Source organism: Bos javanicus, chromosome 3, assembly GCF_032452875.1.
Source record: "Bos javanicus breed banteng chromosome 3, ARS-OSU_banteng_1.0, whole genome shotgun sequence".
Taxonomy (NCBI): domain Eukaryota; kingdom Metazoa; phylum Chordata; class Mammalia; order Artiodactyla; family Bovidae; genus Bos; species Bos javanicus.
In genome coordinates, this window is record NC_083870.1 from 50,559,633 (window position 1) to 50,582,325 (window position 22,693).

General features: G+C 35.4%; 1 protein-coding gene across 8 annotated transcripts in view; it reads right to left on the minus strand.

The window, feature by feature from the left end:
• Positions 1 to 22,693, minus strand: part of CCDC18 (coiled-coil domain containing 18) — a 181,683-nt gene that overhangs the window by 112,549 nt on the left and 46,441 nt on the right. For all 8 annotated transcript variants that reach the window (XR_009735354.1, XM_061411170.1, XM_061411166.1 and 5 more), the window contains 6 exons: positions 16,444 to 16,664; positions 15,237 to 15,347; positions 11,691 to 11,822; positions 6,610 to 6,744; positions 6,362 to 6,439; positions 3,331 to 3,447 (listed from right to left, as the gene is read on the minus strand). Coding sequence is in view for 7 of the 8 variants with exons in the window: in XM_061411170.1 (XP_061267154.1) it covers positions 3,331 to 3,447; positions 6,362 to 6,439; positions 6,610 to 6,744; positions 11,691 to 11,822; positions 15,237 to 15,347; positions 16,444 to 16,664 (794 nt within the window). In the remaining variant the exon portion in view is untranslated. The remainder of the gene's footprint in view (positions 1 to 3,330; positions 3,448 to 6,361; positions 6,440 to 6,609; positions 6,745 to 11,690; positions 11,823 to 15,236; positions 15,348 to 16,443; positions 16,665 to 22,693) is intronic.

Genomic DNA, 22,693 nt, shown 5'->3' on the forward strand with positions numbered 1-22,693 from the left:
AAAGTAGGAAGTTAAGAAATACCTGGAGTAACAGGCAAATTTGGCCTTGGACTACAGAATGAAGCAGGGCAAAAGCTAATAGAGTTCTGCCAAGAGAACGCACTGGTCATAGCAAACACCCTCTTCCAACAACACAGGAGAAGACTCTACACATGGACATCACCAGATGGCTGACACTGAAATCAGACTGATTATATTCTTTGCAGCCAAAGATGGAGAAGCTCTATATAGTCAGCAAAAACAAGACCAGGAGCTGACTATGGCTCAGATCACGAACTCCTTATTGCCAAATTCAGACTGAAATTGAAGAAAGTGGAGAAAACCACTAGACCATTCAGGTATGACCTAAATCAAATCCCTTATGACTATACAGTGGAAGTGAGAAATAGATTTAAGGGACTAGATCTGATAGATAGAGTGCCTGATGAACTATGGATGGAGGCTCGTGACACTGTACAGGAGACAGGAATCAAGACCATCCCCAAGAAAAAGAAATGCAAAAAAGCAAAATGGCTGTCTGAGGAGGCCTTACAAAGAGCTGTGAAAAGAAGAGAAGCAAAAAGCAAAGGAGAAAAGGAAAGATATATCCATTTGAACGCAGAGTTCCAAAGAATAGTAAGGAGAGATAAGAAAGCCTTCCTCAGTGATCAATGCAAAGAAATAGAGGAAAACAACAGAATGGGAAAGACTAGAGATCTCTTTAAGAAAATTAGGGATACCAAGGGGACATTTCATGCAAAGATGGGCACAATAAAGGACAGAAATGGTAGGGACCTGACAGAAGCAGAAGATATTAAGAAGAGGTGGCAAGAATACACAGAAGAACTGTACAAAAATATCTTCACGACCCAGATAATCACGATGGTATGATCACTCACCTAGAGCCAGACATCCTGGAATGTGAAGTCAAGTGGGCCTTAGCACTATGAACAAAGCTAGTGGAGGTAATGGAATTTCAGTGGAGCTATTTCAAATCCTGAAAGATGACACTGTGAAAGTGCTGCACTCAATATGCCAGCAAATTTGGAAAACTCAGCAGTGGCCACAGGACTGGAAAAGGTCAGTTTTCATTCCAATCCCAAAGAAAGGCAATGCCAAAGAATGCTCAAACTACCACACAATTGCACTCATCTCACATGCTAGTAATGTAATGCTCAAAATTCTCCAAGCCACACTTCAGCAATACGTGAACCAAGAACTTCCAGATGTTCAAGCTGGTTTTAGAAAAGGCAGAGGAACCAGAGATCAAATTTCCAACATCCACTGGATCATGGAAAAAGCAAGAGAGTTCCAGAAAAACATCTATTTCTGCTTTATTGACTATGCCAAAGCCTCTGACTGTGTGGATCACAATAAACTGTGGAAAATTCTGAAGGAGATCGGAATATCAGGCCACCTGACCTGCCTCTTGAGAAACCTATATGTAGGTCAGGAAGCAACAGTTAGAACTAGACATGCAACAACAGACTGGTTCCCAGTCGGGAAAGGAGTATGTCAAGGCTGTATATTGTCACCCAGCTTATTTAACTTCTATGCAGAGTACATCATGAGAAACGCTGAGCTGGAGGAAGCACAAGCTGGAATCTCGATTGCCGGGAGAAATATCAATAACGTCAGATATGCAGATGACACCACCCTGATGGCAGAAAGTGAAGAAGAACTAAAGAGCCTCTTGATGAAAGTGAAAGAGAAGAGTGGAAAAGTTGGCTTAAAGCTCAACATTCAGAAAACGAAGATCATGGCATCCGATCCCATCACTTCATGGAAAGTAGATGGGGAAACAGTGGAAACAGTAGCTGACTTTATTTTTCTGGGCTCCAGAATCACTGCAGATGGTGACTGCAGCCATGAAATTAAAAGACGCTTACTCCTTGGAAGGAAAGTTATAACCAATCTAGACAGCATATTAAAAAGCAGAGACATCACTTTGACAACAATGGTCCATCTAGTCGAGGCTATGGTTTTTCCAGTGGTCATGTATGGATGTGAGAGTTGGACTATAAAGAAAGCTGAGCGCCGAAGAATTGATGCTTTTGAACTGTGGTATTGGAGAAGACTCTTGAGTGTCCCTCGGACTGCAAGGAGATCCAACCAGTCCATTCTGAAAGAGATCAGCCCTGGGATTTCTTTGGAAGGACTGATGCTAAAGCTGAAACTCCAATACTTTGGCCACCTGATGCGAAGAGCTGACTCATTTGGAAAGACCCTGATGCTGGGAAAGATTGAGGGCAGGAGGAGAAAGGGACGACAGAGAATGAGATGGTTGGATGGCCTCACCGACTTGATGAACATGGGTTTGGGTGAACTCCGGGGGTTGGTGATGGACTTGGAGGCCTGGCATGCTGCAGTTCATGGGGTCACAAAGAGTCGGACATGACTGAGCAACTGAACTGAACTGAAGTACCGAAAATATTTAGTTGAAACCCAAATATTAATTCACAAAAATGAACCTATATCTATCAAATTTATATTGGCATATCACTCTACCACCCTTTAACTTCCACTTTACTTTAAAAGCAAATTATTACTAAAAAATAAAAGTTAGGAAAGTTACTGACACAATGTCAACTTCACAAAACTTAAGTTCATCTTCAATAAAGGTATTTATTAATAAAAGGATTTATTTTACTGAATAAATGCTTTATGAAGAAATAGTTTAGGCTTATTCTCATCTATTTTGTGTTTATTTTCTACTATCATGTTGACAATGTAATTCCCTATGAACACATACTTTATCACCTTTTAAAGCAAGCTAATACAAAATTAAAATATTTTCAAAATAATTTGGGACCCCAAAGTCACTACTATTTTAATCATAAATGTATTTATTTCAAAACCTGTAAAAGAATATTTGCCTGAGGCAAAAACTCAGAGGTGTATTTATTAGCTTTTTGTTTTAGATAATCAAAATGTACTTTTTTCAGCTGGCTTTCTATCAATATGCTCTGGGGCCATTTATTTATTCAGCTAGCATGGATTGGGGAATATCCACTGATTTGGTAAAATATCTTTATAACATCACCTGTTACTAACAGAATGGATGGACTATGAATCAAATAATATTTTCTAAAACCTAGCTATATGTGTATATGTTCAGTCACTCAGTACTGTCTGACTCTTCTCTTTGCGACCCCAATGACTGTAGCCCACCAGGTTACTCTGTCCATGGAATTTTCCATGCAAGAATGCTGGAGTGGATTGGCATTTCCTGCTCCAGGGAATCTTCCCGACCCAGGGACTGAACCCAGGTCTCCTTTGTCTCCTGTACTGGCGGATTCTTTACCACTGCCAGCTGGGAAGCTACACGTGATGAAATGTTAATTTACTTACCTCCTCAGATTTCTTCTTTAGCTGTTTTTCAAACTTTTCTTTATTTCCTTCCAATTGGTTCAAATGCAAGGCAAGTTCTTCCTTACAAATTTCCAATGCTGAATCTAGTTGTCTGACCTAAACAGCAAAAAGGAAAAAAGAAAAATCAACTAATACTAATGAATGCTTATGATATGCTCAATATTTTACAGTTATCTCCTAATGTTACCTCACTACTTCAACCAATGAACATATAGTCCAACTTAAGATATAAAGCACTATTAAAGAAGAGATTTAGAAAACTAATTATTACTGCAAACCAGGAAGCCAGAGACTGGAGTCCTAAAGAATAAACAGCCATCAACAAGTGAGGAAGGGCATTTAGGAACAGCGAAGTACATTCAGAGACAAGGCACTGTGAAAATGAGTAGTAAGAAGTTGGCAGGAGCTTAGGGTATCAATGGAGAAGGCACTGGCACCCACTCCAGTACTCTTGCCTGGAGAATCCCATGGACAGAGGGCCTGGTGGGCTGTAGTCCATGGGGTCGCTAAGAGTTGGACACGACTGAGCGACTTCACTTTGACTTTTCACTTTCATGCATTGGAGAAGGAAATGACAACACACTCCAGTGTTCTTTCCTGGAGAATCCCAGGGATGGCAGAGCCTGGTGGGCTACCGTCTATGGGGTCACACAGAGTCGGACACGACTGAAGCGACTTAGCTGTAGCAGCAGCAGCAGCAGTAGGGTACCAAAAGCATGAATTTGTAAGAGATCGGTATTGGAGAGATGAGACTGGCAAAACAGACTGGGGCCAACTGTCAAGGACCTGTAGGCCAGACACCCTAAAACATTTTCTAAAAAGGTAAGCAGTATTTAAACCTATTCCTTAAATTCTCTTGATCAAGAAAAATAATAAAGTGAGTACAAACTGATGTATTGTACTAAAAATACTATGGTGTGAATATTCTGAAGTCACTAAGAAAATGAAGTGTTTTTGTCAGCTAGGAAAAAAAAATAATAAAGGAGAGGGCTGTTTTTCCTTTCAATTAGTTAAAACATTTTTAGAAAGGCAGCCATGTAACTTGGTTCAAGTGTTCATAAAGCTGCAAATGCTTCATGCTACCATAACCTTAAACAGCAAATGAGCAAAGAGCAACTCAAATTCAGTAAATTTCTTTAAGAATTTGCCTATATACTCCATGTCCCCCATCTGTTAATGAGATTCATTCTTCTCTGATTCTTTCTTTTCATTATTGTAATTCTGAGTTTCTCAGGAGCGATTTTTTTTCTCCTCAATGCTAATAGCCTTTTAGTAAGTAGTCATGAAAGTGTGAAAGAAATTTCAGCAAAATAAGAAAAAATAGAAAACTGCTCCCTCTTGCAGATAATATTCTACATCATGAAATTACCCTTACAACTCTTATTTCTAAAAGGAGGATCTTGAAAGACACACAGTTGCCAAAGCCTGTCCCTATAGCTTGTGAATATAACAACAGCTTAAAAGTTTGTAATTTTGAATAATTATCTTTATTAATAAACTGCTGCCCTAAAAATAATTTTTAAATTGTTTTATGAAGGTATAACTAGTTACAAGTTTTCTTTCTTAAGCATGAGTATGAGCATTGGTACTTGTATCAAATTCTACACACAGGAAAAAGAAATCTGTCAGAATACCACACCTGATAAAAATTAGCAATGCAAAAACTCATTCGGGCAAGATTCATCACTGGATTTTAAAAACTATTGACTATAAGCTTGTTGAGGAACAGAGCTTTCAACATGGCCTCCAAGAATCATCCCACATACTGCTTATTAATTATAAAGGAAAAATTGTGCCCTGAACATGGTGAGATCTGGCAGTAAACTTTAAATAAGGGGGAATTCCCTGGAAGTCCAGTGGGTGGGACTCTGTGCTTTCATTGCCAAGAGCCAGGGTTTGATCTCTGCTGGGGGAACTAAGATCCCATTAGCTGCACAGTAATGGCACCCCACTCCAGTACTCTTGCCTGGAAGATCCCATGGACGGAGGAGCCTGGTGGGCAGCAGTCAATGGGGTTGCTAAGAGTCGGACACGACTGAGCGACTTCACTTTCACTTTTCACTTTCATGCATTGGAGAAGGAAATGGCAACCCACTCCAGTGTTCTTGCCTGGAGAATCCCAGAGACAGGGCAGCCTGATGGGCTGCCGTCTATGGGGTCGCACAGAGTTGGACATGACTGAAGCGACTTAGCAGCAGCAGCAGCACAGTCAAAAAGAAATAATAATAATGAGGAGAAAACATTGGATATATAGTAATTACTTAGCAAACTCTGAGTAACTTAATGTGTGCTAAGCATTTTATATCCTCATTTTAATTAATCCTCAAATCCACCCTCTTCTAGTGCATTGTTATTCCTATTTTAAAGATGAAGAAGTTGAAGTTCAGAGAGTTTAAATAACCAAGCCAAGGTTACAGTCAGTTAGTAAGCACACTGAAGCCAGAAATGAAACCCAAGTTAGTTTAGCCCTAAAGCCCATGTCTTTAACCATAAGGACATAAACACTATTAATAGCAACAAAACTGTATTTTACTCAGAAATTCTGGATTTATCCCCTATTTAATCATACAGCAGAACTAGTAAAAAGAAGCAAAACTCTACTGTTTGTAATTTCATCTCTCTTCACTTCCTTTGTTAATATTTTTACTAGCAATGTTAGTAAATACCTACAGTTAAAAAAAAACAAACAGCTTTTGGTAAAAAAAACAAACAAGTCTTAAGGCAAAAAGAAAGGAGTTCAGATAATCTATAAACTAGGTTGTGATAATCTTACAGATAATATTATAGATAAACTATAAACTATCAAATAATTAAGATCAAAATTCTCACAAAAAAATATACTACTTAAAGAAACTAAGTTCACTGATTTAGGTAAAATTTTTACTACTTTATTCATTTTTATGTAAAAGATTTTTACAATTTATAGAGTAAATTAAAAAGCCACAGGAATGTTTCTATTAATAAAAAAAATTAAAGGAAAAAAAATTTTTTAAAGTATTAGCATACTAGCCTTGATCGTTTCTTCAGATACTTGGTTCTGTAATGCTTTCAAAGCTTCATCTTTCTTCATATTTTCCTTTTCCATCTCCTAAAAACATACAGATTGGTAGCAAAAAATAAGTTAAGTGTATATATATTTTAGCATTAGTAACAAGTTGTTAAAAAATTGATTTGATTAGAATTAAAGGAATGTTAAAAATACATAAACTTAAAATATTAATCAACTTTTAAAGAGCACTTTTATAAAGATGATTTTACCCCTTTGCTTTCTGTCAAGAGTCTGTCTAGTGATTCAAGATGATGTTGTTTACATATTATATCTTGCTGCAACATAGACATAGTCTTTTCTTGTTCTTTAAATTGTTGTTCTTTTTTGTCTAGTTGAGATTCAAGCTAAAAACAGAAACAGGGTTTATTAATTTTCATGTTAACTTTTCAAAAATCTAAAACATTTTAAATACAGTCCGTTCTTGAACAAAGCAGGTTTAAACTGCCTGAGTCCACTTATACATGGATTCTTTTCAATAAATGTGTACTACAGTACTATACCACCAGAGGTTGTTTGAATCCACAGATAGGAACCATGGATAAGAGGGCTGACTATAAAGTTATATGTGGATTTTCAACTGTGCAAGAATTGGCACCCCTAAACTTTCACATTGTTCAAAAGTCAAATGTACACACAAAATACTCACATGTTACATTACTATTGAAATTACATAGATGATTGCATTTTGCCAAATTTCCTTTAGTTTCCCTCCTTTTAGAGAAGAAATAAAATCACAAATCCAGGTCTTATTCTTTTCCTCCCTCACCAATACTATACTGAAATTGTTTTGTATCATTCTCTAGTGTGTTTCAGCTTCATGCATGTTTTCCATGCTTTTAACTACATATGTAGACCGTCGAATGTAATGTAATTTTCTGTTTTGAAAATTCACATAGACAATATCAACACTATTTCAGCAACTAGTTTCTTTCACTTAATATTCTTTTAGGGCTTCCCTGGTGGCTCAGTGGTAAAGAACCCACCTGTCAATGCAGGAGGCATAATATTGTTTTAAATATTTATCTGTGTATCCATATACGGACCTAGTTCAAATAACAGAATATTCCATTATAACAACAAACTACAGCTTGTTCACTCTTCTGCTTGGGAATAGTTGGTATTCTTTTTCAATACCAATGATAATGTTACAGTAACAATCTTTGTATGTATCTCTTTATGTACATGTATTAGAGTTTCTTTAGAACATTCCACCTAGAAGTGGACTTCCTGGTTGTAGGATATGCACATTTCTAACTTCATTAGGTATTTCTTTACAAAGGGTATCAAAATTAATACTTTCATTAGAAATGTTTGTCTTTACAACTTCACCACTAACAGACTGTTATCAAACATCCAAAAGTTTTGTGAAGACAAAATATGAATAAACTGATATGTTTATATGAATATTTGTGTATATTATATAAAATGTATAAAAATCATTCATATGTGATATATATCACATGCATACATATACACTATAAAAACAGAGCAGCAACAAGTTAGCTAAAAATTATTAAAACCAAAGAACTGTGAAATGGAAACACTCAAATGAAAATAAATAACACATCATAAATTAGAGGAACAGAAAGAAAAAAGACTGAAGTGAACAGAACATAAGGGACCTGTTGGACACTGTCAAGCAGACCAAGGTGCACATCACAGAAGTCCCAGAAGGAAGGGCAAAATTCAATAACCTCTCATGATAAAAACACTTAACAAATTAGGAACAGAAGGAAACTACCTTCACAAAATAAAACCCTTAGATGAAAAACCTACAGCTAACACAGTCAATGACGAAAGACTGAAAGCTTTTCCTCTATGCTCAGGAACAAGAAAGGGACGCCCCTCTCACCACTTCTATTTAACAGTCCTGGAAGTTCCAGCCATAGGAATTAAGCAAGAAAAAAAAAAGGCATACAAATTGGAAAGGAAGAAGTAAAACTATCTGTTGGCAGATGATATATCTTATATATACTGTAAAAAAAAAAACTTAAAGATTTCACACAATAAATCTACTAGAATTGATAAATGAAATCAGAAAAGCAGAGGATATAATTTAACACGGAGAAATCAGGGGCATGTCTATACATGAACAATGAACAATCTGAAAAGAAAATTACAAAAACAATTTCTGTTATAGTAGTATCAAAAAGAAAAAAATACTTAGGAATTAACCAAGGAGGTAAAAGAGTTATACAATGAAAATCACAAAACACTGATGAAAGGAATTAAAGAAAACATAAGTCAAAGTGTTAGTTGCTCAGTCGTGTCTGACTCTTTGTGACTCCATGGACTGTAGCCTGCCAGGATCCTCTGTCCATGGAATTTCCCAGGCAAGAATATTGGAGTGGGTTGCTATTCCCTTCTTCATGGGATCTTCCCACCCCAGGGATGGAACCTGAGTCTCCCACATTACAGACAGATTCTTAACCACTTGAGCCACCAGGGAAGCCCCAAAGAAAACATAAATAGAAACATATTCCATGTTCACAGATTAGAAGATTTAATACTGTTAAAATGTCAGTATGACTCAATACAATATAATCTCTTTTAAAATCCCCAAAGACCTTTCTTGCTGAAACAGAAAAACCCATCTTAAAATTCTTATGAAATCTCAAGGGACCGTGAGCAGCTAAAACAAACTTGAAAATGAACAAAACTGGAGTATCCTCACTTCCTGACTTCAAACCTATCAATATTACAAAGCTACAGTAACAAAACCAGTGTGAATTGGCATAAGACAAATATATACACCAATGGAATAGAATCAAGAGCCCAGAAATAAATTCTCACACATATGGTCAAATGATTTTGACAAGGGAGCCAAGATCATTCAGTGGGGGAAAAGGACAGTTCTTCCAACAAATGGTGCAGATAAAACTGGACATCCACATGCAAAAGAATGAAGTTAGACCCTTACCTAACACCATACATAAGAATTAACTCAAAATGGACAAAAGACATAAATGTCAGACATTAAAAACAAGAAGTCTTGGAATAAATCTTGTAACAAAAGTTTCATGACACTGGATTTAGTGAAAATTTCTTAAATATGACACCAAAGATGCAGGCAACAAAAGAAAAAATAGACAAATTAGAATTCATGAAAATTCTAATATTCTGTGTATCCAAAGACTCAATAGAGTAAAAAGGAAACCGACAGAATGGGAGACTATTTGCAAATCATATACCTGATAAGGGATCAATATCAAGAATATATAGAGAAGTCCTAAAACTCAATAACAGTATAAAAACAACCCAATTTAAAAAATGGGCATAGGAACTGAATACACATTTCTCTAAAGATATATGACTGGCTAACAAAGACATGAAAAGATTCTCAATATCACTGATAATTAGGGAAATGCAAATCAAAATTACAGTGAAATGCCACCTCACACTCATCAGGATTGTTGTTTCTCAGTTGCTAAATTGTATTCAACTCTTTGTGATGCCATGGATTACAGCAAGCCAGGCTTCTCAATCCTCCATTATCTCCCAGAGTTTGCTCAAATTCATGTCCATTGAGTTAGTGATGCTACCTAACCATCTGATCCTCTGCCACCCACTTCTCCTTTTGCCTTCAATCTTTCCCAGAATCAGTTTTTTTCAAGGAGTTGGCTCTTCGAATCAGATAGCCAAAGTACTGGAGCTTTAGCTTCAGCATCAATCCTACCAATGAATATTAAGGGTTGACTGACTTTAGGATTGACTGGTTCGAGCTCCTAAAGAATATTATTGGTGGACATAAAATTCTCGGTTGACAATTTTTCTCTGAGTAGTCAAAAAAATATGTTCTTCAGTCTTCTAACCTTCACAGTTTTTTTATTTTTGATGAGAAGTCTATAGTAATTTTAATCTTTGTTCCTCTATATGCAATGCGTTATTTATCTCTGACTGCTTTCAAGATTTTCAGCAACCATTTTGATGTGTCTTGAAGTTATTTTCTTTGCTTCCAGTCCCATTACTTCATGGTAAACAGAAGGGGAAAAGTGAAAACAGTAACAGACTTTTATTTTCTTGGGCTCCAAAATCACTGTGGACAGTGACTACAGCCATGAAATTAAAAGATGCTTGCTCCTTGGAAGAAAAACTATGACAAACCTGGACAGCATATTAAAAAGCAGAGACATCACTTTGCCAACAAAGGTCCATATACTCAAAAGCTATGGTTTTTATAGTCATCATGTATGGATGTGAGATGGACCATAACATAAAGAAGATTGAGCACTGAAGAACTGATGGTGAACTGTGGTTCTGGAGAAGACTCTTGAGAGTCCATTGGACAGCAAGGAGATCAAACCAGTTAATCCTAAAGGAAACCAATCCTGAATATTCGTTGGAAAGACTGAAGCTGAAGCTCCAATACTCTGGCCACCTGATGCAAAGAGTTGACTCACTGGAAAAGACCCTGATGCTGGGAAAGCTTGAGAGCAGGAGGAAAAGGGGACAACAGAGGATGAGTTGGTTGGATGGCATCATCAGCTCAATGGACGTGAGTCTGAGCAAACACCAGGAGCTAGCGAAGGACAGGGAATCCTGGTGTGCTGCAATCCATGGGGTCATAAAGATTTGGATACGACTGAGTGACTGAACAACAACAAAAATCCTCTTTAAGCTTACTGAAATTATAAATTTATTTCCTTCACAAGTTGGCAAAATTTTAATCATTATTCTTTCAAATATTTTTTGTACCAGTCTCATTCTTCTCCTCTTTGGTACTCTGGTGACATAAATGTTAGACCTTCTGATATTATTCAACAGGTCTCTAAGGCTGTGTTCTTTTTTTTCCAAAATTTTCTCTCTGTTGCTCAGACTAATTTCTATTGCTCTATATTATAAGCTTATATTTGTGTGTGTTAAGTATTAATACATTCTGCTATTAAACCCATCCAAACTCTCTTTTATTTAGTCTTGTGCTTCTGGTCTCACACTTGCTCCTTTACTTTTGTTTTTGCTCTTCACTTTTAACCTAAGATCAAGAGAGCTTCTACTCAACCAATCTTCAGGCAAATGATATGTCTAGTGGAAAAAGAGCTACAGAATCACTCTAATTAGATAATGTCAAAAAATAATGACTGAAACAAATGGCAGGAGTACCAAAGGAGAAAGCATTGTAAAATGATATAGAAGTAATGGATTCTAATTATAGTACTTACTACTAACTTTTCTGTCTTGTTTCCTAATATATTTAAATAAAAAAAGCTAAGTTAGTAATGTTTAAGATTTTCAGATTTCATATTCTAAATATACATTACATTTACTTAGAAAAACATAATTAATATCTTACTCTTTCAATCTGCTTTTCCATCTCTTTATGCTGGTCAAGATGAATTTTCTTTGCCTTTTCAAAAGCTAAACAAATTTTCTCATGCTCTGTATTTATATTGGTTTCCAGGCTCCTAATCTTTTCATTCTTTTCCTAGAAATACAAAAACACTTTAAAAGAACATAATTAAGAACTAGTTTTTCATAAAAGTACATTAGAAAAAAAGTATATTAGTAAAGCATAAAATTTATTATACTCTATTCTTTAAAGAATCACAATAGTCAATGTCAAGCTTTAAGAATATTTCAATAAAAAAACAATAAAAAAAAAGAATATTTCAATAGTTATAAAAAAAGACAGTGGTTATTTTAAAAACTGTATCAAAATGATAAGATCAAACTATTTAAAAATTTGTGAAACATCAAAGAACTATTACCAGTTCCTTCAATTCTATTAAATTAAAAATAGTGAGTGATGTTGAGCATCTTTTCATGTGTTTGTTAGCCATCTGTATGTCTTCTTTGGAGAAATGTCTATTTAGTTCTTTGGCCCATTTTTTGATTGGGTCATTTATTTTTCTGGAGTTGAGCTGGAGGAGTTGCTTGTATATTTTTGAGATTAGTTGTTTGTCAGTTGCTTCATTTGCTATTATTTTCTCCCATTCTGAAGACTGTCTTTTCACCTTGCTGATAGTTTCCTTTGATGTGCAGAAGCTTTTAAGGTTAATTAGGTCCCATTTGTTTATTTTTGCTTTTATTTCCAATATTCTGGGAGGTGAGTCATAGAGGATCCTGCTGTGATGTATGTCAGAGAGTGTTTTGCCTATGTTCTCCTCTAGGAGTTTTAAAGTTTCTGGTCTTATGTTTAGATCTTTAATTCATTTTGAGTTTATTTTTGTGTATGGTGTTAGAAAGTGTTCTAGTTTCATTCTTTTACAAGTGGTTGACCAGTTTTCCCAGCACCACTTGTTAAAGAGATTGTCTTTAATCCATTGTATATTCTTGCCTCCTTTGTCAAAGATAAGGTGTCCATATGTGCGTGGATTTATCTCTGGGCTTTCTATTTTGTTCCATTGATCTATATTTCTGTCTTTGTGCCAGTACCATACTGTCTTGATAACTGTGGCTTTGTAGTAGAGCCTGAAGTCAGGTAGGTTGATTCCTCCTGTTCCATTCTTCTTTCTCAAGATCGCTTTGGCTATTCGAGGTTTTTTGTATTTCCATACAAATTGTGAAATTATTTGTTCTAGCTCTGTGAAGAATACTGTTGGTAGCTTGATAGGGATTGCATTGAATCTATAAATTGCTTTGGGTAGTATACTCATTTTCACTATATTGATTCTTCCAATCCATGAACATGGTATATTTCTCCATCTATTAGTGTCCTCTTTGATTTCTTTCACCAGTGTTTAATAGTTTTCTATATATAGGTCTTTAGTTTTCTTTAGGTAGATATATTCCTAAGTATTTTATTCTTTCCGTTGCAATGGTGAATGGAATTGTTTCCTTAATTTCTCTTTCTGTTTTCTCATTATTAGTGTATAGGAATGCAAGGGATTTCTGTGTGTTGATTTTATATCTTGCAACTTTACTATAGTCATTGATTAGTTCTAGTAATTTTCTGGTGGAATCTTTAGGGTTTTCTATGTAGAGGATCATGTCATCTGCAAACAGTGAGAGTTTTACTTCTTCTTTTCCAATTTGGATTCCTTTTATTTCTTTTTCTGCTCTGATTGCTGTGGCCAAAACTTCCAAAACTATGTTGAATAGTAATGGTGAAAGTGGGCACCCTTGTCTTGTTCCTGACTTTAGAGGAAATGCTTTCAATTTTTCACCATTGAGGATAATGTTTGCTGTGGGTTTGTCATACATAGCTTTTATTGTGTTGAGGTATGTTCCTTCTATTCCTGCTTTCTGGAGAGTTTTTATCATAAATGGGTGTTGAATTTTGTCAAAGGCTTTCTCTGCATCTATTGAGATAATCATATGGTTTTTATTTTTCAATTTGTTAATGTGGTGTATTACATTGATTGATTTGCAGATATTGAAGAATGCTTGCATCCCTGGGATAAAGCCCACTTGGTCATGGTGTATGATCTTTTTAATGTGTTGTTGGATTCTGATTGCTAGAATTTTGGCCAAAGAACTAAATAGACATTTCTCCAAAGAAGACATACAGATGGCTAACAAACACATGAAAAGATGCTCAACATCACTCATTATCAGAGAAATGCAAATCAAGACCACTATGAGGTACCATTTCACACCAGTCAGAATGGCTGCGATCCAAAAGTCTACAAATAATAAATGTTGGAGAGGGTGTGGAGGAAAGGGAACCCTCTTACACTGTTGGTGGGAATGCAAACTAGTACAGCCACTATGGAGAACAGTGTGGAGATTCCTTAAAAAACTGGAAATAGAACTGCCTTATGATCCAGCAATCCCACTGCTGGGCATACACACTGAGGAAACCAGAAGGGAAAGAGACACGTGTACCCCATTGTTCATCGCAGCACTGTTTATAATAGTCAGGACATGGAAGCAACCTAGATGTCCATCAGCAGATGAATGGATAAGAAAGCTGTGGTACATATACACAATGGAGTATTACTCAGCCATTAAAAAGAATTCATTTGAATCAGTTCTAATGAGGTGGATGAAACTGGAGCCTATTATACAGAGTGAAGTAAGCCAGAAAGAAAAACACCAATACAGTATACTAACGCATATATATGGAATTTAGACAGATGATAACAATAACCCTGTGTACGAGACAGCAAAAGAGACGCTGATGTATGGAACAGTCTTATGGACTCTGTGGGAGAGGGAGAGGGTGGGAAGATTTGGAAGAATGGCATTGAAACATGTAAAACATCATGTATGAAATGAGATGCCAGTCCAGGTTCAATGCACGATACTGGATGCTTGGGGCTAGTGCACTGGGATGACCCAGAGGGATGGTATGGGGAGGGAGGAGGGAGGAGGGTTCAGGATGGGGAGCACATGTATACCCGTGATGGACTCATTTTGATATTTGGCAAAACTAATACAATTATGTAAAGTTTAAAAATAAAATAAAATTAAAAAAAAATAATAATAAAATAAAAAATAAAAAAATTAAGAGACATACCACTCTATATAAAATAAATTAACAGCAAGGGCTTACTGTATAGCACAAGCAATTATATTCAAAGCCTTGTAATAATCTATAATGGAAAATAATCTGAAAAATAATATGTATGTATAACTATATATATATAACTATATAACTATATATATATATATATATAAAGCTGAATCACTTTGCTGTACACCTGAAACAAACACAGCATTGTAAATCAACTGTACTTCAGTAAAAATGTTGCTACTGAAAAAAAAAAAAGCAACTTTAGATAAGAACTTTCCATATTAACTTAAAAATACAGAACTAAAAACTGAAAGAATCTGATAAAATTTATACTTTCCTACATGCTATATTTTAGAATAATTATACTAAAACAAACATGTTGTTACAAATTAAGTTCCTTAAAGACACAGTAAATTTGTAGCAAAAAAAGGTAATTTGTACCATAAGTTCCTGTTCCAGTTCTGCATTTTTTGCAGCAATGGAGGAATAAGCAACTATTTTTTCTTCTAGCTGTTTCTCTAAAGTTAAAAGTTGAGAACATTTCTTTGTCATCTGAAAACACATTGAAATAAATTTAAAATTATTTTTAAAATATGAATGACAATTCAGAAGAAAAACAGTGAGGGGAAGAGCAGAATATGACACATCCTATTCCATTAATTCACATGCCTATGTTCAAACAGGACCACACCCAACCCATTTTGTAAAAGTAGCTGTTAAAGACTGAAATTAGTACAATAAAATGTTAACAGCAGTATTTCTACTGGTAGAATTACCAATGTTTTATTTTCTTTTTTGTCCCTTTCTGTATTTTAAACAAGACTGTGCTAATATTTTAATTTAAAAAGTTATTAAGCTTAGTACCTGACACTTTTCCAAGTAAGATGATGGCTGTAATTATCAACTGACTCTCTTTTCTGTAATTAACATAAGTTCCTATCCCACAGGTCTTATCCCTAGTCTTGGCTATAGACTTTAAGAAGGGAAATCAGACATTTAAAAAGTGCCCTCAAAGACCGGCAACCTGTGATTTGAAGGGTGACTATAGCATATACACGTGTGGTCCTAGTACACAATTACCTATTAAGGCATTCTTGTTCTGTCCTCAGTGGAAATGAAGATCAGATATTCCTAAAACATACAGTATCCCCTTTTCAGGATATAATCCAAAGATACCTGCATCAAATTTACATGCAGCTGTTTAAAAATGCAGATTCCTTAGCATTACTCCATACCTACTGAATCAGAATCACTGGAATAGGACCCAAAACCTGCATGTTTAACAAGCTTTCCAGGTGGTTCTACTATTTGCTCAAATACGAAATCCTCTATTACTACCTGTTTTTTTCCAATTACATAATCCAAATTTTTTACTTGTAAATATGTATTAGCCATATTAACTTATACTTGAAAGAAATAATAGAAAGGAGTACAGTTTAAGCCTCACCAAATTTAGCCACTGTTTTCCTACTTTTAACATATATTAAAACCCAAAAGTTTCCAAATATAATTTTAAAAGAAGTTATAACTTATAGGATACCATTTTTTTAAGTGTATAAATCTCATCTTTAACAAACAATTTTTACAAAACCATACAACATTTTTTTCTTCTCTCAAAATTTAGTACATATAGCTAATTTAAGCTTACTTCACTTTCAAGTTTGCTAGAGTTTGAAGCTTTCTCTAGCAGCTCCTCTTGAATGAGTTGAAACTGACTAGTTCTGTGAGCCATGTTAACCTTCAGATCAGAATTCTCAGCTTCTATTTGCATCAACTTATCACGTAATTCTTCTATTCCAGAAGCAAGTCTTTGCCTTTCTCTTTCATATTGCTTGTTCATAGTATGCTGATTTTGATCTTTTAAACTTTCTGTTAATAAACATAAAAGGAAAACTGTTCTCTGTAAAACTTAAAGAATAAAATCTCATTTCAGTGTTGAAAGATTTAATCATATTTACTTTCTGATCTAAAGAATACTAAAGTGGATGAAACATAAATTAAAGAAAATATAATTAAGAAACATGGTAAGCAAGGTACTTTCTATTATTAAATATATAAAGTAGGAATAAGTTCTGACTCAATTCACTTTTCTAGATTATCACTTCATAACATAAGGACTATCTTTTTGTACCACAAAGAGCCCTTCTCCATCTTTAAAAACCCCACTGTTTGAATATAAATCATTATTTGAAAACAAAACAAAACATAAAAACATTGTCTTATCTCCTTAAACCAAAATTTATCATAAATTTATTTGGCTAACTTGATCATTTTGATATACTGTATACAGATGCAAACTGAAAACGCCAACACTGAAGTCTTCATATTCCCTAGCCAAATGATAAGAATTCAGTAATGCTCTTTAAAACTACTGAGGGTTATCAGAGGTAGTTGTTGGCATACACCTTTTCTCCATTATAAAGTTATACACTATTGCCGACTGAAAGGTAAACAAGCTTTCAGGGGTGCTTTAAAGTAGATGCACAATGTAGATGACTGCATGAGAATACACAGATGTGTAAACAAGTAGAGAAACTATGCCTTCAAGGGTTGCGTAAATACCATTTCCCATCAATTCTCTATATCCCTAATAATTCACTTTCTAAACAATCTATTATTGACTCTCTTCTTCTTTGATATTAGAGAATATATAACATATATTATCACAACCTCTAATTAGAATTCCCTCTGCTGATTCCATCATTCTCGACTATATTCCTTCTAATCACTTAAGATATCTAATCTTCTCTACCATCATTTCTGCTAGCAGTCCATTGTATTTGAAGGTGGCATATGACAGGTTAAAGATACATATGTTAACCCCTAGGGCAACCACTAAAAAAAAAAAAGAGGTATAATTAATTACTTAATAGAATGCATTAAAAAAATGAAGTACTAAAATTCATTCAAAAGAAGGCAAGAAAAATGAACAAAACCCAACAGAATAAAAAACAAACAAATAACAAGATGGTAGATTTAAACCCAAAAAGATCAATGATAACATCAAATATAAGTAACCAACACATTCCAAAAAGGGTGAAAGAATGACTAGTTACAAAAGTAAGAATCAATCATATGTATTTTATCAGAAACACACTCATATACAAAGATACATCCTTTTAAGGATGGAAGAAGTCTTCCCAGGCAAACACTAATCAACAAAAAGCCAGAGTGATAACTATTGAATTATGAACAGAGGAAAGAAAAAATAGTATTGCCTAGTGAGGTTTTCAACATATGTTGCTATAATACATTGGATAATTACAACATAAAATAGGAATGGTAAAGAGACCTATAGTCTTACAAAGTTTCTATATTTTACTTCAAGCGGAAAAATCTTAATTCTGAATAAACTATGAACTATAACAAACTATACATCAAGGCTCTATGTTGTCACTCTGCTTATTTAACTTATATGCAGAGTACATGATGCAAAAGCCGGGCTGGATGAAGCTCAGGCTGGAATCAAGGTTGCCAGGAGAAATATCAATAACCTCAGATATGCGATGATACCATTCTCTAATGGCAGAAAGTGAAGAGGAACTAAGGAGCCTATTGAAGGTGATAAAGGAGAGTGAAAAAGCTGGCTTAAAACTCAACATTCAAAAAATGAAGATCATGGCATCCGGTCCATTCAGTTCACTCAGTCATGTCCGACTCTTTGCAACCCCATGGACTGCAGCAAGCCAGGCTTCCCTGTCCATCACCAACTCCTGAAGCTTGCTCAAACTCACATCCATCAAGTCGGTGATGCCATCCAACCATCTCATCCTCTGTTATCCCCTTCTCCTCCTGCCTTCAATCTTTCCCAGCATCAGGGTCTTTTCTAATGAGTCAGTTCTTCACATCAGGTGGCCCAAGTATTGGAGTTTCAGCTTCAGCATCAGTCTTTCCAATGAATATTCAGGACTGATTTCCTTTAGAATTGACTGGTTTGATCTTGAAGTCCAAGGGACTCTCAAGAGTCTTCTCCAACACCACAGTTCAACAGCATCAATTCTTCAATGCTCAGCTTTCATTATAGTCCAACTCTCACATCCAAACATGACTACTGGAAAAACCATAGCTTTGACTAGACGAACCTTTGTTGGCAAAGTAATTTCTCTTCTCTTCAACACACTCGAACTACTTCAACCAGTCCCATCACTTCATGGCAAATAGATGGGGAAACAATGGAAACAGTGATAGACTTTATTTTCTTGGTCTCCAAAATCACTGCAGATAGTGACTGCAGACATGAAATCAAAAGACGCTTGCTCCTTGGAAGAAAAGCTATGGCAAACCTAGACAGCGTATTAAAAGGCAGAGACATCACTTTGCCAACAAAGGTCCATATAGTCAAAGCTATGGTTTTCACAGTAGTCATGTACAGATGTGAGATGGACCATAAAGGCTGTTGTTGTTATTGTTCAGTCACCCAGTCGTGACCGACTCTTCACAACCCCATGGACTACAATACGCCAGGCCTCCCTATCCCTCATCATCTCCCAGAGTTTGCCCAAGTTCATGTTCATTGCATCAGTGATTCCTTCCAGCCATCTCATCCTCTGACGCCCTTTCCTCCTGCTGCCTTCAATCTTTCCCAGCATCAGGGTCTTTTCCAATCAGTTGGTTCTTCACATCAGGTGGCCAAAGTATTGGAGTTTCAGCTTCAGCATCAGTCCTTTCAGTGAATATTCAGGGTTGATTTCCCTTAAAATTGACTGGTTTGATCTCCTTGCTGTCCAAGGGACTTTCATCAGGAGTCTTCTCCAGCACAGTTCAAAGGCATCAATTCTTTGGCATTCTACCTTCTTTATGGTCCAGCTCTCATGACCATATGTGACCACTGGGAAGACCATAGCCTTGACTACACAGACCTTTGTCAGCAGAGTCAAGTCTCTGCTCTGTCTAGGTTTGTCATTGCTTTCCAGCAAAGAGGCAATCACCTTCTGATTTCACGGCTGCAGTCACCACCCACAGTGACTTTGGAGCCCAAAAAGAGGAAATCTGTCACTACTTCCACCTTTTCCCCTTCTATTTGAAGGCTGAGCACCACAGAATTGATGCTTTGCGGTGCTGGAGAAGACTCTTGAGAGTCTCTTGGACTGCAAGGAGATCAAACCAGTCAATCCTGGAGAAAATCAACCCTGAATATTAACTGGAAGGACTGATGCTCAAGCTTCAATACTTTGGCCACCTGATGTGAAGAGCTGACTTATTGGAAAAGACTCTGATGCTGGGAAAAACTGAGGGCAGGAGGAGAAGGGGAAGATGGAGGATAAGATGATTGGATGGCATCATTGACTCAATATGACACGAATTTCAGTAAACCCCAGGAGATAGCGAAGGACAGTCTGGTGTGCTGCAGTCCACTGGGTCACAGAGTTGGACATGACTGAGCAAGTGAACAACAACCAGAAAGAGAAATTAGAGAATAATCCCATTTACAATTGAGTCAAAAAGAATTAAATAGTTAGGAATAAATATAACCAAATAGGTAAAAGATCTGTATACTGAAAACTATAAGACACTGATGAAAGAAACTGAAGACAAATAAATGAAGACATTTCATCCTCATGGATTAGAAGAATTAACATTGTGAAAATATTTATAAGTGATCTACTGATTCAATTCAACCCCTATAAAAATTCCAAAGGTATTTTTCACAGAAATTGAATAAACAAGCCTAAAATTTATATGGAACTACAAAAGAGAAAGAACAAAACTGAAGGCATTATACTAGCTGGTTTCAAACTATGTGACAAAGCTATAGGAATCAAAAAAGTATAACACTGGCATAAAAACAGACACATAGATCAATGGGACAAAAACAGAAAGATCATAAATAATGGTCAATTCATTTACAACAAAGGAGTGAAGAATACTTCACAGAGAAAGGATAGTCTCTTCAATAAACAGTGTCAGGAAAACTGGACAGCAACAAGAATGAAACTCGACAACTATCTTACACCATACACAAAAATTAACCTAAAAATGGATTAAAGACATGAACCGTGAACATAAGACATGAAGTATAAAATTCCTAGAAAAAAAACAACAACATAGACTGTCAGCTATTAGACATCAGTCTCAGCAGTGACTGTCTTTTGGTGATTTTTCTTTTTTTTTGCATTTTACATCAAAAGCAAAACCAAATAAGCAGGACTATATCAAACTAAAAAGTTCCTATATAGCAAAGGAAACCATCAACAAAATGAAAAGTCAACTTATGGAATGGGAGAAAATATTTTCAAATCATTTATCTGATAAGAGGTTAATAGTCTGAACATATTTAAAAAATCACAACTCAACACCAAAAATAAAGGCAGAGAATCTGAACAGACATTTTTCCAGAGAAGACACCAATGGCCAATAGGTACAAACAACACTAAGCATCACGAAAATCGAAATCAAAACTACAATAACATAACAAAAAGATTCTAATTTGAATAGTACAGGAAACTATATTCAGTATAGTTTATCTTGTGATAAACCATAATGAAAAAGAATATAAAAAAGAATGTATATTTGTGTATAACTGAGTCACTTTGCCTACAGCAGAGATTGATACATTGTAAATTAACTATTATGTTTCAATTAAAAAAAAAAAAGATAGCCAACAAGGACCTACTATATAGCACAAGGAATTCTACTCAATATTCTGTAATATCCTAAATAGATAATTTGAATAAGAATGGGAAAAAGATTAAATTAAATTAAAAAATTACAAAAAAACCTCACAGTGAGCTATCATTTGACAGCTGTTAGAAAGGCTGTATAAAAAAGATGAGATATAACAACTATTGGTGAGGATGTTGAGAAAAATGAACCCTGTATACTGCTGGTGGGAATGTAAATTGGCACAGTAACTATGAAGAACAGTATGGCAGTTCCTCAAAAAATTAAAAACAGAACTACCATAAGATCTAGCAATTCCACTTCTGGATATTATCTGAAAGAAAATCTGTATGGAAACACAAAAAATCCCAAACAGCCAAAACAGTCTAAAGAAAGAAGAACAAAGCTCAGAGTATCATGCTCTATGATTTTAAACTATTCTACAGATCTATAGTAATCAAAATGGTATGGCACTGGCACAAAACTAGACACACAGTTCAATGGAACAAAGTAGATAGCCCAGAAATAAATTCACACTTTATGTTCAATTAATCTATGGCAAAGAAGAGAGAATATACAATGGGAAAAAGACAGCCCCTCTAATAAATGGACAGAGATATGCAAAAGAATCTAAATGGGCTACTTTCTTAAACCACATACAACAATAAACTCACAATGGAGTAAAGACAAAGATAAGATCTGAAATCATAGTATTTCTAGAAGAAAACACAGGCAGTAAGCTTTCTGACATTAGTCTTAGCAATATTTTTGGGGTCTAGTCTCCTCAGGCAAGGAAAACAAGAGCAATAATAAACAAGTAGGACTACATCAAACTAAAATGCTTTTGCACAATGAATGAAATTATCAACAAAATGAGACATCCTACTGAATAGGAGGAGATATTTGCAAATGATATAATTTGATAAGGGGTTAATAATCCAAAATATACAAAGAACTCACACAGCTCAGTATCACTAAAACAACCTGATTTTAAATACAGGCAGAGGACATGAATAGACATTTTTCCAAAGAACACATACAGATGCCAACAGGTACATGAAAAGATGCTCAACAATACTTATCATCAGGGAAACACAATCAAAACCACAATGAACTACCTCAAACCTATCAGAATGGGTATTATCAAAAACACAACAAATAACAACTGAATGTGGAACAACAAGAATGTGGAGAGAAATGCACTTTTAGTGCACTACTAGAGAGAGTATAAATTGGCCGACACTGTTGAAAACAGTATGGGGGTACCTTTTTTAATCTTTAAAACCACCATACGACCC